The following is an 18,865-nucleotide window of genomic DNA, read 5'->3' on the forward strand; positions in this document are numbered from 1 at the left end:
TCCTCTTGTAGCATCACAGAGAGCTGACTTCTGAGACAAACAGGTCCTATTTCTACTCAGCCACTTTCCAGCTGTATGACCTTAGACAAATTATATAACTTCTTTCTGAGCTCCTATGTTATCATTGGTCAAATAGTTAACCTGTTGGAATGGCGTTAGCTTCAGAGATAGGTACTTAAAACCGCTAGCATACGATAATAGCTGTGTTGGCAGCTACCATTACCACTGCCTTATTTTAGGCCCCTGTCACCTCTTAAAATACAATGCATGGTATAAAACAGGCATTCACCAAATAACCACTGAAAGAATAAATTGAAAAATGGCAATAAGATTCAATACATTGAAAGGAGAAATGATCTCAGATACATAAATTACAAATAGCGACTAGAACTAGGTCTGTTTGACTTAAGCAGTTCTCCCAGAGAATATTAGAAAAGGTACCTGTTGGGTTATTCTTCACAATAAACAGAAATGGATGATTTGCTATAAATTGGTTTTGAGCCAGACTCATGATCACAGGGATGTTCATGCCTATGAAATAGAGACAGTAGTTATTTAGACGAGCACATTAAAGGATGAGGAAAGAAAATACATCCATAAGACTTTCTGTAGACAGGAAAAGTCATTTCATTCGATGAGTTAACATGTAGAAAAATAACCATTTTCAAAATACAGAGAAATCTGAAATAAATTTAAAAATCAAAGAGCAGAAAAACAAATATTGGATTATTCATGGAATAATTCTAACGTCATATTTATGCTCAATGAAGAAGAAAGTCAGATACTAGATTCAATTTACTGAAAGCAGCTGAAAAATTTCTTCTTTTAAACAGTAATTTTCTGCTTACTTTTTATTTACATTATATGATTTATTCTTGTAATGTTTCAACTCTTAATTCCTATCTGGATATATTTGCACTTCATTTCTATTCTTCAGGCTTGTGGTAATCACATCTGAGTTCAAATTTATTTTTTTTTAACTTTTCCAAAATTATTCTGTGGGTTCAGAGCTTTTAGGATTTGTGCTGTGAATGATTATGGGATTTTTTACTATGTGATTAGAAGAAGGGATTTGCTGCCATGATAATTATTTATTATAATAATTTATATCATGTGGCTCCATTGTAGCATTTGCCAACATTTAGAGTGGATAAACTTAAATGGTTGTTTTTTTTTTTCTTTTTAAATTAAATATTTCTACACTTAATTCAGATGTTTCCTTTACCAATAATGTGATGATTTCGTAAAATTTTTTCAGACTCCTGAAAAATCATTTTTAAAAATTGCAACAGGAGTGATCAGAACTGAAAAATAATAGTAGAGAAGAAAAAATAATTTTCTACACTCAGTTTGTGACTGGGGTATGAAAATTAAACTGACAAAAGATAGATCAACTGAAGAAATGATTTATTCTATATCCCCAAAGGAGCTTCACAGAAAAGAAGTAAATATCCTCCCAAAATGTTAGGCTTGAGAGCTTATCTACCATTTTTTTTTTCTTAATTTTTACTGTGTTATCTTAGTCGCCATACAGTACATCATTAGTTTTTGATACAGTGTTCCAAGATTCATTGTTTATGTTCAACAACCAGTGCTCCATGTAATATGTGCCCTCCTTAATACCCATCACGGGGCCAACCCATCTCCCCATACCCCTCCCGTCTAAAATCCTCAGTTTGTCTCTCGGAGTCCACAGTCTCTCACGGTTCATCTCCCCCTCTGATTTCCCTTTTTTTTTTTTCTTTTAAGATTTTATTTCTTTATTTGACAGAGAGAGATCACAAGTAGGTAGAGAGGCAGGCAGAGAGAGAGGGAGAGAGGAGGAAGCAGGCTCCCTGCTGAGGGTCCCAGGACCCTGAGATCATGACCTGAGCCGAAGGCAGAGACTTAACCCACTGAGCCACCCAGGTGCCCCTCTGATTTCCCTTTTAACAAAGGGTAATAAATTATAGAGAAGTGACTAGACCAAAAAAGGGGCAATAAGTTGTGGGAAGGTAAATATATGGGAAAAATGTGGTATAAGAGCGTTCTTTAATAAGTTTTGTTATGTAGACTCATTTCATTGCCAATTTTCATTCTTGTGATAAAGATTATTCTCCTTCTGATATGGAGAGAGGAGGAGAGACACCTTCACAAGGGAGATTTATGCCCCGCTTATATTTTAGGCAGATCGAGGGAGAGTAGAGAACTCTTTTTTTTTTTTTTCTTTCTTTCTTTCTCCACTTTCTTTCAAGGGTTGTTTCTATCAAAACAACCTTTCAGACAAAGTGGCTTATTTAGGGGTGGCATATTCTGATCACCTTCAGAATCAAGCATAACCTTCATAATATAAAATGTATGGCACTCTCCTTCCTGCAATATCAGGGCTACAATGCCCAAATTATCAATGAATATAGACTTATGTCTGAATTGATGAGAGAATACAAAAGAGCATAGCCAGTGTGGTTCCCATCCTCACTTGGGTGAACACTTGAGATTTTTTGTTCTTGAGCATCCACTGAGCAGATGCCTGAAAGTCAAAAAATACTCACACTGAAAACTTTTGATGTGTGATACATCAGGGTCACTGCTGATCCCTTAATGACTGTTACACCCTCTGAGAGAACTCTGGACTTAAATTAGAGGCAGTGGGTGATAGTAGAAAGAGCTCTGAATCTGGAGTCAGAGAATACAAACTCAGCTGTCAATTAATAGTATGACCCTAGGCAAAGCACTTCATGTCATGGACTCTTTCTTCACCAATATAATGAGAAAATTAGATGATGATCTATAAGGACTCTTATGTAAAAGCAGCTGGAAAATTTGTTTACTTAGGCCAACAACTTCATCCAATGCAACTTTTTAATTTCTCCAAGATTGAAATAGCCCATGTTCTCCAATCTAAGTTCCTTGAGCACAATAATGCCAAGTTCTTCAGGAGATTACGGAATGGTAGCAGGAGTCCAGTGTGACCCACCCACATGTCAAAAATCATTGGCAACACATAGTATTACAAATTAACTGAGAAATTAATAACATGGATATAGATTCATAGAAATTTATCAGTAAGAAAGCGTGACTATATTTTACATATTGGCTAAAATCACAAAATTCTGAAGAATTAAAGTAGACTTATGAGACATTCATTAAAGTTGCTTTTGCATTTCTAATTAAATTTTCTCCAATTATTTTTTGAGCATTAGTTGTATGCATCATCGACACTATTCAAAACACCATTTATTCAAGGAAAGCTATCATAAAGGTGCGGTTCATGAACTGTAACGTGTTCACAAATCACCTAGAGACCTTGGAAAACACAGCTTCTGATTAAGTAGGCCTGGATTTGGGCCTGAGGGCTGGCATTTCTAATAAGCTCCCAAGTGATGCTGCTGCCGCTGGTCTACGCACAACACTTGACTTGCAGTAGCAAGGATGGGCCGCAAGTCACCATGAAGAACTGGCTCTCAACCTTGGAGGTACACTGAAATCACTTAGGGAAATGTAAGAAAATGATAGAGCCTGGAATTCACCACCAGAGATACTAATTTAATTCATTTACTAATTTAATTTGGGGGTATAGACTGGACATAGGATTTTATGAAGCTTTCCAGGTGATTCTAACGGGCAGCTAACTTTGAGAGCCACAGGCATATAGATAATGACAAAAACCATATTAGAAAAGTAGGGACCTACTTGGTGTAATAGAAGAAGGAAATTAATACAATTGCCTAAGAGTAAGAATTCCTGAATAATAATGACTTCATGTTTAAGCAGAAAGTTTCCTGCCCAGGTCCTATCTCCTGACTGGTAGGTAAATGCAATTTAAAATGCAATTTACTAATAAGCCAATATCAGTAGATAGGCCTCAGCTCCTAACAAATCCCTTCCCTGGCCTTTTTGATTAAGCAGCAGATGCAGAGATGCAAAAAATAACTTATGCAACCAGTTTCTCTTTTCTTCCTACAGTGTCCTGGACAGAAAGAAGGAAACAGGAGATCAGAGACATGCAGAAACACCAATGCCCTAAGGATGCACATTTCCCCCCAGTCCTTCCTCTTGGTGGTTGTGAAACCATTTGTCCTACCAGTTGATGTTGCGGCTTCACTGCCATCTTCATTTATCTCAAAAAAAACATACTGCATGACTTGGGAAACAAACACTTCAGCTGAATCTGTTGGGAAATAAGAAAGTATATTTAAGGATCAGAACTCAGAGCCATTACTTACTACATTACTTATTACAGAGCCATGTCAATTATATTTTCAAATGAACAAAGAATAGGAAAAAAACAATAACAAATTCTTCCCAAGTTAGTTAATTTGCTAGAGGTGGAAGGTAGTTTAGCTCTTGTAGAAATGATACAGACACCCATAGAGAGAGATCAAGTCCAGCCCAGATACAAAGGCAAAGATAGAAGGGGATAAGACTCAAATCAGGTATCCCACTAAGTGAAATATTTGTACAGACAGAAGGTTTTGCCCCCCTTAGCTATGGTCTACAGACAAGATGAAAAAGGCTTCACAGATTTGAATTAATCCCACCCTATGTATTCAACCTCAAAGCCAACTTGCCTTTCAAATTCTGTATTCAGTTTTGATCTGACTTTAAAACAAAATTTACTTTCTTTCAAGACTGGTGAGGCTATGAAAGTCTAAAGAGCTTTTGTGTCATCTGTTACAAAATCACTTCAGAGCTATGCTTTAAAACCTATCAAATTTCTCAGTGTAAGATAAAGTCTTACAACATTCTGTTCCGGTGTGGATACAAGCTGAGCGAACACACCACTCTTCTCCCCTTGGTGGAAGTGCTGTATGTGTGAAGAATTTCTGATCTTGTGACCTGCGGGGATAGTCTCCTTGAGAAGGGGGAAGTGAAGCCACAAGTTCAGAAGCCATCAGCCATTCCCGCTGTGTCAGGACCACTCAGATCTGACAGTGTGCCTCAAAGAGACAACGGAAATATGGTCACGGGTTCAGTGGTGGCCAGAAAGTAGAGGAAGGATGGTAGGCCTGGAAACTTGAAGAGAAAGGAGAAAAAGGAGCTTTGTTTCTCTTGGGAGGGAAATCTGATGTGACCAGGCAGACTCTACCAAAACCAGCAGATTTATAAGTATTCAGGAAGCAGCTCCTACAGTAGAGGGAACCACCTCTGGCAGCTCACAGAAAAGTAAAGAAAGCCCTTCAGGCAAGATAAAGAGAAGCCATGAAAGTGATATTGGTATAAAAAACTGGCTTCCTAAAAATTAACTCCAAAATGCTTCTGATCACTTTATTTGGGCCCCTGAATACCTCTTATCCTCATCTACTACCTTCCTCTCCCCATTCAGTAGCTCTAGCTCAAGGTCAAGTTTCAAGGCCTTAACCCTAACTCTCCTTCTGCTTAAAACCCGCTTCCCCAGAACTCTCCCTGACTGGCTCCATTGTTCTTTAGGTCTCAACAAAAATGTTACTTCCCAGCCCAGTCTTCCTTTCCCACCCTGTCTAATTCTGCCTGTATCTGACCTAATCACCATTTATTCCATGATGCTCTTTTAATTTACAGCATCCATCACCTCACGATTTAATTAACTAATTAAATTAATTGCTTATTAAGTATACATCAGCAGATGAAAACTTCACTAGAAGCAGAACTTTGTCCATTTTTTGTATCCCTACAAAACTGCCTGGCATGTAGTTGGCTTTTAATAAATATTTGTCAAACAAATAAATCATGGGTATGTATATGTCCAGGGACAGAAACAAGTACGGTGGAGAAGAGGGGGCATGCACATCTTGAAATGCAAGAGAATGGTCTGTAACAAGATGAGGCAAGTAAGGATGTTCTTTCCCGAGGACCACCTAGAGTAAGACAGGATTCACATACGGAGCTCAGAGTAGCTGACCTAGAGACCCATACCAAGATAAGAGTGAATAACAAAAAGGTTGTTGGGGTACAGTGGAGAATTTCACCCAGTTTAACACTGATACCAGATCAAGTGACTCCATGGTTATCATGCTGAGCCTCCGGTCTCATGTATCCTGTCTTACCATGAAGAGGACCTGATCTTGGAAAAAGAATGAGACTTGAGAGCTAATAGACCAGAACAAGGAATCTAGACTCCTGATTTCCTCAGGTTTGTAAAATTTTTCTCCTTTTTTCTATGAAAATTCCAAGAGAATTTTAAGAGAGAAAGAAACTTTCTACAGTTTTGCTAGAAGATGTCCAAGTAACTATTAATGTGCCTTTGGGTTTTTTTTTTATATCTACTATTTATGTAGTACCTACTATGTGCCAGACATAGAACCAGGTGACTTACATACCTTCTTTCATTTATTTTCACCACCATGATTTATTATCTCATTTAACAAATTAGAAAGTTGAGGCTCAGAGAGCTTAAATATTTTACTAAGGGTAACACAAGAAGTAATAGCAATGTGAAGTCAAATATTCATCTCCAAGTTTCCAAAAGTAACTGTCTGAAAACATTTCATTCAAAGCTTGTGAATTACATGAATGTAAAGTAATAGCTCCTGTGTAAATATCCCACAGCCCTAGTGTTGGACTGGTTCACAGTACCTTTTAGAGAATGTTTACTGCATTAGTGATTAGTAGGGATAGCAGGGAATTTGCTGTTCTAATGATCAGATGTGGTGCCAGTGAGGGCCCTGGCTATTTTATTTCCAGCAGGAAGATAGAACCAAAGCAGTTAAAGCAACTCAAATAGGCAACTCAAAGAAAGAGCAGAGAGAAAGGGCAGAAAAGGCTAGACATTTGTTTTTCACTGTTTCAAGTTATTCTCTTGCACAAATTCTCTTATAAAGCATTTTGGAGGTATTTTATGATAAATCTGCCTACAAAAGGAGACTTCTAAGGAGATTTTATAGAAGTCACCAATTGCTGGGGATTTGTAGAGCAAGTGGCTGTTTGAAATGTCTGATGTATAGCAAGTAAGCTTCTGAAGGCTAGAAAGAAGGCTAACAGGAAGACATGTGTGAAAAATGGGTTGGTTGATTTTAGGTTGGCGAGATGGTTGTGTTCCAGCTCACACCCAGAAAGCATGCTGTTGCAGTATTTAACGTTGACTGCCTCATTCCTGATGCTGATGAAATTGTCAGAGAAGTCAGAGCTCTCTGTCAGGGTGCAAACAAGTAGCTAAGTCATGTGTGAAGGTAATAATGAACATCTGTCACCAGTGTATCCCACCCACCTCCTCCACCAGGAAAGCTCATTCATTCTATTCATTTACCCACATAATTGATGAGTGAATAAATTAATGACTACTTCTCCAAAGACCAGACACATATATAGGAATACACAATATTTCCATGTTATGATATAAAACCCTATCAGACAGACAGGCTTATATTTTTATGCCTTTTTTTTTTTAATAAAACAGAAGACTGAATTTAAAAGGGGGTAAAAAACTTGGGACAAATTGGCCCTCTTTGTCCATCTTTTTTCTCTTTAGTTAGATATTTTTTAACTAGTGGGTACTGCCAAGACAAGAGAAAATAAAAGACTGTCTTGAGCTTTGTTGTGTGAGTGAGCATCTTAGCCATGTGCAGTTTCCCAGGTGTGAGTTAGCATAAAAGCTCCATCTCCTCAGATGCGTTGTTAGTCTCAAAGCTAAATCTGCAAGCTGTGGCATTACAACTTCTACATCGTGTTCATCATCTAGCAGCTTGTGGATGCCTATTTCATGGGCTCCAATATTACCAAATTAACATTTGCAAATTGGTGTATAAGAGTTTTATTAGCTCCGAGTAGATGAGAGCCTCAAAGTTGTAATTCCCATTATTCAGATAAGGAAATCCAAGCAGGGCTGAAATAAAACCCCGTACAATACTTTACCTACATAGTTTTATTACAAGCATGGTGAGAAGGCTTATCTAACATTCTAAAATACTTTCTGACTTTCATTAAGGAAAATGGCTTAAATGCAAAATAAAGTGCTTGTTTACAGACAGCTCAACATGACATTTAGCCACTGGGTTTGTATGTATTTTCTGGGGCCGAACGCTCTTTCAGATCAGTCAGTGAACAGAGTTACTAAGAAAACATATTAACATAATAATATAAGAATTATTTATCACACTACCTGTTATTCCAGAAAGGTCACAGCCACCACTAAATATCTCAGTTATATTCAAAGAATACAGAGCTTCTTTGAAGTCTAATCTTTGTTCTACTTTAAATCTGTTAAAAAAAAATGAAGAGGAAAATTCTTGAAAAATTGTATACATTTGCTACCAATGTTTTCTACAAAATGGATGATTTGGAAGAAATTATAATGTGAAACCTTTTGTTTTCATTATCCCAATTACATTTCCTCATATATATAATACCATTTTCCCCCAGGTCCCCTGGCTGTTCTGAAGTTACTAATAGCTTGCTTCCCAGATAAATGGTTGGTGGCAAGAAAATGCTATATTTTTTGAAGGTGTAATTATCTAATAAAATAGGGTGAGAGTTCTAAGTTTTCAACTGCTTGGCTCCTTCCCTAGAAAAGTAAAGTTTCCCTCCAGCAACTGTATATACTCTGTTTTTCACACCATCAAAGATGGTTCCTGGCATACATCCAAAATACTATGGAAGGGAAAAGGGGCCAACAGCCCTTGGAGAAGAGTGTTGGCTGCTGAAGTACAGAGAGACATTAATAATCTATTATTCTTCCCCTGTCACAGCTGACGTGACTTCCTTTAATTTACGAACATACCTAGTATCTTCTCAATAGGTCCTGTAAATGGTGTAAAAGACAGAAAGAAAACTAAATTTCTTTAAATAAAATAAAAGATAAAAATTATAGGAGGGAAAAAGATTGCTGGCCACTACTGCCTTTGCAGGGCCTTAAGGTAGGACTCTAGCTTCCGCTAAAATCTTTAAACTTCAATTTACCTGACTTGAAGACTCTAACCAGAGAATCTCAAAGAGTCTCACAGGCTGATCTATGACTCCAAGTTAACAGAATACTGAATCTGTTTACCATTTCACTAAAAAGGAAGAAAAAAGAAAAGCTAGTGCTTACTGACTTTATAGATGCCAGAAGCATTCATGTGCATTTTAAAACCAGGTTGGAAACTTAACGAAAGAAAGAACAGGGAGTTCTGTATATTTCTTTCATCAGGGAAATTTCCAGGACAAGTCCTGCCTAAGGAACTCAGTCTGTGAACTGAAGGGCATTTTCCCCTGTGCTCTCCAGACAAGGCTGATCAAGGACAGGACCCTTGCTTAGCTAATAGCTAGGTCCATACTCAGGGCTGGAAATCAGCTTGAGTAACAAGTGCAATTAGATCACTGTTTTAGTTGCCAAATACTGAGCAAGCTTTTTAGTTATAATTGTTCAAAAAAAATGAACATGTTATGGCAGAAATTTACTGGACCTGAATTATATCTTGGTAATATGTTACGTACTTTCAGAAAATATTTACTTATTCAGAGCCCTGAGGAGGGACACAACATGGGCATTAAAATCTACTGATGATGAAAATAGCTTGTGTTATGCCACTGTTTTCAACTTTTTTCTTTTCACTTTCAGCTAAAAAAGATAATGCAGCCAGATGGTTTTGAAATCTTTCCATTTTTTTTCCCTGTTTTTATTACCACACTCTTTTTAACAACTAAATGGAGTGTAGGCATCTGAAAGGTGGAAAATAAATGTTCTAGTTCACCTAAAAATTGGCTATTTTTAGCATAATAATTTTAGGATAATGACAAGAATACTGCAAGACTTATTACAACTTTTAATAATGCCTAATTATCAGTGGAGAGTCATTTAAACTAAGCTAAGTCCTGCTCATAATACAGTCCAATGAAACCTACAGCAATAGAAACTCATTCAACCATTTAATAAAAGTATAATCTACAGCCAATTTCTAATTATCCGTAATTACTGGAGTCATGAATAGCCAGGTGTGAAGCAGTACTTCCATGTGTTAGACACTTAATACAGATTATAGTTTTTAATCTTCACAAAAACCTGAGGAAGTTAGCATTAGTCCCATTAATTAAGAAAGTAGAAGATTGAGGAGGTTGATTTCCAGGCTTAAGTTCAAAACAGGAGACAAAGTTGGGATTGAAATTTATGTCCATCCCAACTCAAAGTTAATAAGCTAACCCACATTGCCTTCTAATCAAAATATAATTTGAAATCATAATCTCAATGAATATATATAGTGTTAATTATGTGCTTCATTCAAATTTTGTGAGACTTAATATTTATTTTAGATGTGGTTCATTTTCCCTTTTCCTTGACCCTCATCTAAAATATTTTAAAGAATACATCTAAAGATGAAAGAATAAGCAGCAAAAAGACTGAATAGACAATTAACTAATCATAAAATGAATGTTTTAGCATTTGTAAACAGTATCTAACATCAGTTTACTGCCATATGGAAACACTGGTTTAAAGGGGTTTCACACAGGTAACAGGTGCAGAAAATGAAGAAAACAATTCAGAATTTCCGTTTTAAGATGGAGCCACTCCTGGTCTGTAGGCCCTGTTGTGGATTGGTGTTGCCCATTCTTTTTTGCTTATACCCAAGACTCTTATTTATTGATAAAAAGTCTTGGATGGATCTCCCTTAGTGTCCCTATTAATCCTGGTTTTGATTCAGTGGGCTTGAGTCATCCTTGGAACGTTCAGGTTTCGAGCCAACCAAACCAAATCTAAGGTCTGCTGGTGAGGATAAAAATGTAACACAATCCCTGACAGTGGTGGACCTAGACTATTATATAAGTACATGGTAGTTTTAGGTCGCTTTCTGACCAATTACCTAGAGTGTGTTTGTGTGTACGTATCTGGGTTTGTGTCTTGTGTGTGTCTATGTATGAAAATCTCTGTTAGCCTCAAGGGCTGAACTAAAAAAGCTTTCTGTTCCATAGGAGCATATCTGGACACTGTTTAATGTAAACCTGATTCCAATTTGTATCAGTGTCCGATAGGTTAAAGTAAGCGAACATTTTGCAATCACTACTGCAGCTGGTCATGACATTCATATTCTCATATTCGGCTTCACTTACCCTGCGATCACTTTCTCTCACCCATATGCCATTCACATTCAGTTGTTTAGAGATCGAAAGCTCGCCAAACCTGGGATTCATTTCTAGCCCAGTAAGATCATACTTCGTGGCCTATGGAAGATGTTCTCTCTTTTCTAAAGTCTCTGTGGCACTGTTGCTTCACATCTCTTGCTGTTCATTGTGTCTCTGACACTTTGTTCTATGCTCTCGCTCATGTTTGCCTCCATTACACCTGTTTTCTGACTCTCGAAATGTTGGCTCTGCCATGTGTTAGCTGTGTAAGCACGGGCAAGGTATTTCCCTGTCTGTACCTGATCCATAATGTGTATATAGAAGTTGATCTCTATCAAATTTATTTGGGGGATTAAATGATATATGGTAAAGAGATGCAACATCCAGGACAGTGTCAGCACCATAACGGATGCTCAACATGGGTTAAAACTAAGTGAGAATAATAACAAAAATAGTAAGAGATACTACTGAGTACTAAAAATGTTATAAACAGCACTTCATGGAACCCTCACAATAACTCTATGAAGCCCATATTATCATTGTCCCATTTAACAATTTTTAAAAATCTTAGTTATTTAAGGTTATACAGCTTGGTCTTCAATATTATGCTCTACTTTCCAGGATCTTGTCTTAACAGTTGTTGAAGATACTGTGAGATGCCACATTGGTCAATATTTAAAAAAAAAAATGATGACTCTCTGAAACTCGGCAAGATGGCGGACAAGTAGGAGACCCTGTTTCAACTGGTCCCCTAAAGTGAGCTAAATAGCTACCAGAACACTCTGAACACCCATGAAATCAGCCTGAGATGTAGGATTATACACTTCTGGATCTCTATGGGAACAAAGGATCATCAATGGAGAAGTAAAGCAGAGTGGGTACCTTCAGACTGATATCAAAAGATCAGTAGAAGGGGGAGGGAGCCACCAGAAGTGACCCATTGGAACGTTGTACCCCAATATGAAAGTGCCCAGTGGTTACAGACCAACATTAACTTGGAGTCTGGTTGAAGGCACTCAAAAAGAGCAAAAGAGCCTAAGAGGTAACTGGTGGAATCAGCTGATCACAGGCATGGGCCTAAGCCCACAGACCCAGGATGGCCACCACCAGAGACCACCTGTGCCAGAGAGAGTGTGGGGGAGCCTCCGCCATCCCTGAGCTCACAACTTTTGGCTACTTGCACCACCGCTCATCTGGGCATACTCCCACCTGCGTGTGAGAAAGTCTGGTGTCGGCACCGACCCATACTCTCTAGGTCCACACCCTTCTGTGCTCTGCATGCCCTGCATGACCATGGGCTGTGAGTGCACTCCCCCTGCACCTGAGAAAGCTTGGTATGGGTGCCAGAAGATGCTCTTTAGGACCCCGGCCTTCTGCTTTCTTATACACTAACAATGAAAATATAGAAAGGGAAATGAGAGAATCAATTCTACCTACTATAGCACCAAAAACCATAAGATACCTGGGAATAAATCTAACCAAAGAGGTAAAGGGTCTGTACTTGAGAACTACAGAAAACTCATGAAAGAAACTGAAGAAGATATAAAAAGATAGAAGACCATTCCATGCTCATGGATTGGAAGAATAAACGTTGTTAAAATGTCTGTACTGCCCAGAGCCATCTATACTTCTAATGCCATCCCGATCAAAATTCCACCGGCATTTTTCAAAGAGGTGGAACAAACAATCCTAAAATTTGTATGGAACCAGAAGAGACCCCGAATTGCCAAGGAAATGTTGAAAAAGAAAAACAAAACTGGGGGCATCACGTTGCCTGATTTCAAGCTTTACTAGAAAGCTGTGATCACCAAATCAGCATGATACTGGCACAAAAACAGACACATAAACAAGTAGAACAGAGTAGAGAGCCCAGATATGGACCCTCAACATTATAGTCAAATAATATTAGACAAAGCAGGAAAAAATATACAGTGGAAAAAAGAGTCTCTTCAATAAATGGTGCTGGGAAAATTAGACAGCTATGTATAGAAGAATGAAATTCGACTATTCTCTTACACAATACACAGAGATAAACTCAAAATGGGTGAAAGACCTCAATGTGAGGCAGGAATATATCAAAATCCTAGAGGAGAACATAGGCAGTAACCTCTTCAACATCGGCCACAACAACTTCTTTCAAGACATGTCTCCCGAGGCAAAGGAAACACGGAAAAATGAACTTTTGGGACTGCATCAAGATCAAAACCTTCTGCACAGCAAAGGAAATAGTCAACAAAACAAAGAGGCAACCCACAGATTGGGAGAAGATATTCACAAATGACACTACTGTCATAAAGGGCTGATATCCAAGATCTATAAAGAACTCCTCAAACTCAAGACACACAAGACAGATAATCACATCAAAAAATGGGCAGAAGACATGAACAGACACTTCCCCAAAGAAGACATATAAATGGCTATCAGACACATGAAAAAATGTTAATCATCATTAGCCATCAGGGAGATTCAAATCAAAACCACATTAAGATACCGCCTTACACTAGACAGAATGGCCAAAATCAACAAGACCGTAGACAACAAGTGTTGGAGAGGATGTGGAGAAAGGGGAACGCTCTTACACTGTTGGTGGGAATGCAAGTTGGTAGAGCCACTTTGGAAAACAGTGTGGAGATTCCTTAAGAAATTAAAAATAGAGCTACCCTGTGACCCTGCCATTGCACTACTGGGTATTTTTCCCAAAGATACAGATGTAGTGAAAAGAATGGCCATCTATACACCAGTGTTCATAGCAGTAATGGCCACAGTTGCTAAACTGTGGAAAGAGCCAAGATGCCCTTCAGCAGACGAATTGATAAAGAAGATGTGGTCCATATATACAATGGAGTATTGTGCCTCCATCAGAAAGGATAAATACCCAACTTTTGTATCAACATGGACAGGACTGGAGGAGATTATGCTGAGTGAAATAAGTTAAGCAGAGAAAGTCAGTTATCATATGGTCTCACTTACTTGTGGAGCATAAGGAATAACACAGAGGAGAAGGAGAGGAAAAGGGAGTTTGGGGAAATCAGAGGGGGAGACGAACCATGAGAGACTATGGACTCTGAGAAACAAACTGAAGGTTTTGGAGGGGAGGGAGTTGGGGGGTTGGGTGAGCCTGGTGGTGGTATATTAAGGAGGGCATGTATTGCATGCATCACTGGGTGTGGTTCATAAGCAATGAATTTTGGAACACTGAAAAAAAAATATTTTTTTTTTTAAAGTAAAGAAAAGAAATAAACACGAGGTGCAAGGAGAAGTTTTCCCAACAAGGAAAAGGAAAGATGTTGTGTTATATTTTTTCCTTTTTTTAAGATTTTTTATTTATTCATTTGAGAGAGAGGTAGATTGCACAAGAGTGAGAGCACAAGCAGAGGGGAGGGGAAGGCTCAGAGGGAAAGGGAGAAGCAGACTTCCTGCTGCCTAACTTGGAGCTTGATCCCAGGACCCCAGGATAATGACCTGAGCCAAAGGCAGATACTTAACTGACTGAGCCACCCAGGAACCCCAGATATTGTGGTCTTGAATGGAAAGATCAGACAAGCTTTCTAAAACCCAAACTTGGTTTTAAGGAATAAGAGAAATTATCCAGAAACATGGGAAGTAGTGGGGAGTGTAGAAAGGATTGAGACATGCTCTCCATCATGAAAAAAGCACTGTGACTACCAAATTTATCTTTCTAAAATACTGCCTTAATCATTCCACTATCTTACTTGGAAATTTTCAACAATTCCTCTTTCCGTACAGGACTTAACCTTCTCGATTCTTTTAAAGCCCAGTTCAAGTCCTTCCCCTTCTGTAAAGACTTTGTTTACAACTCCAGTTTCTGAGGTTTCCTGTCCCCTCTCTTTTGTTTCATGAACTTCCTAGTGCTTACTGATTATAACTTTCTTTAAATATTTACTGTCTACTGCTGGATATTGTTAATAAATTTCTTGTGCAAATCTTGCACCACTCCAAGTGGTGACCATCTTACTAGCAGGGAGCATGTCTATCCCTTTGCATCTGTTTCCATTCCTTGCCCATAGTGGGATCCCAATCAATCTGTGCTTTTGAACAGGAGATAAAATTTCTAGGAAGTAGCAAACCAGTAAGAGCACAAAGCTGTAAGACAGTAGACATGAGAGCTAATTCTGTTTTTCAACACTTAGTTGAATGTTGATCAATTCACTTTTTGACTAACTCAGTTTCCTTCCCTGCAAAATGCAAGATGTAACCGAGTCAGACTGCAGAACCACAGCATTTAGTATTAAAATGTTTAATTAAATGCTTTACAAAGTTAAAGTGCTGTATAATTGAAAGTTGTTTTTTATCCTATTTGCATGTATTAAATAATCACTTTTGCCCATACACATAATCATAAAACATGTTCTCAGAGAGTTTCTTAAATAGAGAAGATATGATATATAGAAACTGTGTGTCAGACTCTTCAACCTGAAGAATTTTGAGTACTAAGATATTTGTAGGATCCTATATTACGTTTAGACAAAGTAACATGATTATTTTAGCTGCTATCCAATGCGGGTAATGTCCAAATTAGATATCTGGTATGTTATAAATAATAAACACTAGAAAGCACTCTAGTATTTTTAGACTATATTCTATCTTATTGGCCTTGATTCTAAACAAGTCCTACATCAAAGGGAAAGAAGAAATGTTTCTAAACAGTAACCAAAATCTAAATAGTCACTCACATGTTCCTTCCTCGTGTTACTAATATAGAAGCATTTTTATGATTAATTTTTCTCTCTTTGGCAAACACTAAATTTTGCTACCAAAGAGATTTTTGTTTTATTAACAGAATTTAGTACAGCAGATGTTACAAATTAAATTGTGCCCCCCCACATTCATATGTTAAATCCCTATCTCTCAGTACCTCATGATGTGACCTTATTTAAATAGGGTCATTGCAGAAGTAATTAGTTAGCCCAAGGTCATAATGGAATAGAGAGGACCCTTAATCCAATATGATTGGTGTCCTCATAAGAAAGGAGAATGCCACTTGAAGAGAGATGGCCACATGACAACAGAGGCAAAGATGGGAGTGGTGCGTTTATAAGCAGAGGAACACCAAAGATGATGGAACGCTGCAAGAACCTGAGTAGAGGCAAGGAAGGATTCCACACAGTCTCAGAAAGAATGCCCTGCTGACATCTTGATTTTGGACTTCTAACCTCCAGAATTATGTGAATGAATTTTTGTTATTTTAAGTCCTAGGAAACTAATACAGCTGATTAAACTGTTGGGTTTTACCGAAATCTTTAGTTACCATTTTAAAAAAAAATTCTATTTTATTTTATTATGTTAGTCACCATACAGTACTTCACTAGTTTTTGGTGTAGTGTTCCATGATTCATTGTTTGCATATAATACCCAGTGCTCCATGCAATATGTCCCCTCCTTAATACCCATCACCCAGCCCCTAACCACCCTCCCCTCTAAAGCCCTCAGTTTATTTCCCGGAGTCCATAGTCTCTCATGGTTTGTCTCCCTTTCCGATTCCTCCTCTTCATTTTCCCCTCCCTTCTTGTAATGCCCTCCATGCTATTCTTTATGTTCCACATATAAATGAAATGATATGATAATTGTTTAGTTATCATTTTGAAAGCCTAATGCATTCATCCAGATATGAGAGAACCACAGCACTGAGTAATAAAACTGGAAACTGTCTATCCATTCTAAAGTATTTACTCAGCTTATATAGTTTTCCCTTTCTGTACTGAACAGATTTCAAATGGGTGTTTTTGTGTTGTAAGGAAATTATTCATGTAGAGGAAAATGTACTTTAGAACTTTCAATCCATGATCTTCCTGCTCAGGAAACTAAAATTGTGAACTTAACACATAAGCAAGTCATTCCTTTAATAAATTGGAAGGCTCATCCTCTTATGAAAAGTGAATACATTTTAAATGTAATATTGTGTTAATATGATTGAATAACTGATAACAATGTTTTAGTCTTGTGAATTTAAAAATCTCATTTTTATTTCTCTAGAGAGGTTTCCAAGAAAATGGTTGATGTCCTGCCTTTCATTATGCTGCATGTGTGGGAAAGTTTTATCAGGATCCTCACAAGGAATGAATTAAAATCTGACTGGAAATTTGAATTCTGATTTTTGAGGTATTTATCATTAGATAAAGGGAAACAACATAGAATTGTTTTCTTTGAAAATATTTATATAATTTAATTAAACAGTATTCATTTAGCACATACAATATGCCATGAAATGTCCTAGGGACCATGGAAGTCAAAATGAAGGAGATATAACTCCCTGTTCCAGAGCTCACATCTTAAAAAGATAGATGAGAATGTGAGCAAGAGATGGAAATGTAATGTAACAAGTGCCATAATGTAAATTTGTATAAAATGTTCTAGAAATAAAAATAAGGGATGGTTGATTCTAACTGAGCATGTTGGGGGAAAGTACACCAAAGAGTTAACTGTGAGAGATGTTGAAGGATGAATGAGAATTTACTGGTTAGACACCACAGACAAGGAAGGGTCTTTCAGACAGAGGGGACAGGCATGAGAGTGACTGAGAAGTCAGAGGAGACCTTCTATTTTGGGATTGGCTAGGCAGTGATCTTAAAGATTTTTATTTAGTTAATTATTTTGAGAGAGAGAGCATGAGTGGAGGGGAGGGGCAGAAGGAGGAGAAACAGACTCCCCACTGAGCAGGGAGCCCAACCTGGGACCCGGTACTTGATCACAGGACCCTGGGATCATGACCTGAGTCAAAGGCAGGTCTTTGACTTAACCAACTGAGGCACCAAGGCACCCTGGGCAGTGATCTTAACAGAGAAAGAAAAATAACCATTACTTCTGAAAGAAAAATAGCTATCACTTTCTTAGCACCGTCTATTTGCTAGATTTTGTGCTATGAATAGAAGTATGTAATGAGGTTCTGTAATTGAAACTGCCACAAAATTTTTAAAAAATATTTGGTGCCTGGGATTTGTTTGAGAAAAGGATGTACAACTGCCAATTAATATTTCTGTTTTCATATCACTGAAGATTCAAATTTCGCCTTTAAAACAAGTGTTCATTTGTTTGGGAAAAGCAACACAATGAACTTCTCATTATGCAAATAGAACCAGTGGGATGGAAATAGTGAAATTTGAAATCATGAGGGTATAATCTATTCTAGATGATATGAAAAGTTTCCACTGAGGGTCAAAATCTGCTGCTTAAGATTCTTATCATGACTGGGAGTCTGGGCTTAAAGGCCATGGGAGAAAACCTATGTTACCTTCTTTCTGTGCTGGGAAAAGCTGAAGGACTCTGGATGCTGGGTAGGAGGGAGATAGAAAAGACTTTGAGTGAGGGTGGGTCTGGCACCAGGACAGCAATGGACAGGAGATTACTGGTTCTAAGAAATGGCTTAAACTCCAGAAACACTCATCCCGCGGCACATGGTTTTTAAATAACTTTCCACCTTAAAAGCCCCTTTTATTAACACACAGCTTTCAGTAAAATTTGGTCAAATATTGAAAATGTTCTTACTTCTATTAATTTGCCAAGGGCTACCTTAACATTACCACAAACCTGGTGGGCTTAAATAACAGATTTATTGTCTCATAGTTGTAGAGGCTAGAGGTCTAAAATTAAGGTGTGGGTAGCATTGGTTCCTTTTAAGGACTGTGAGCTGTGTTCCAGACCTCTCTCCTTGGCCTGCAGATGGACATCTTCTCCCTCTGTCTCTTCACTTAGTCTTTCCGCTACATATATCTCTGTAATCAACTTTTTTCTGTTTATAAAGACTCCAGCCATGTTGGATGAGGGCCCACACTGATAACTTCACTTTAACTTGATTACCTCTATAAAGACTCTGTCTCCAGAAAAGTCACAATCTGGGGTAGTGGGGGTTAGGACTTCA

The 18,865-nt window shown here is 37.9% G+C and overlaps 1 protein-coding gene across 4 annotated transcripts in view; it reads right to left on the reverse strand.

Annotated features, from left to right (window-relative positions):
* The window catches only part of SERPINI2 (serpin family I member 2), a 35,676-nt gene that overhangs the window by 3,764 nt on the left and 13,047 nt on the right, over positions 1-18,865 (reverse strand). For all 4 annotated transcript variants that reach the window (XM_047694846.1, XM_047694763.1, XM_047694674.1 and 1 more), the window contains 3 exons: positions 8,057-8,154; positions 4,064-4,150; positions 442-531 (listed from right to left, as the gene is read on the reverse strand). In XM_047694846.1, coding sequence (XP_047550802.1) covers positions 442-531; positions 4,064-4,150; positions 8,057-8,154 — 275 coding nt within the window. The remainder of the gene's footprint in view (positions 1-441; positions 532-4,063; positions 4,151-8,056; positions 8,155-18,865) is intronic.

Source organism: Lutra lutra, chromosome 1 (genome assembly GCF_902655055.1).
Source record: "Lutra lutra chromosome 1, mLutLut1.2, whole genome shotgun sequence".
Lineage (NCBI taxonomy): Eukaryota > Metazoa > Chordata > Mammalia > Carnivora > Mustelidae > Lutra > Lutra lutra.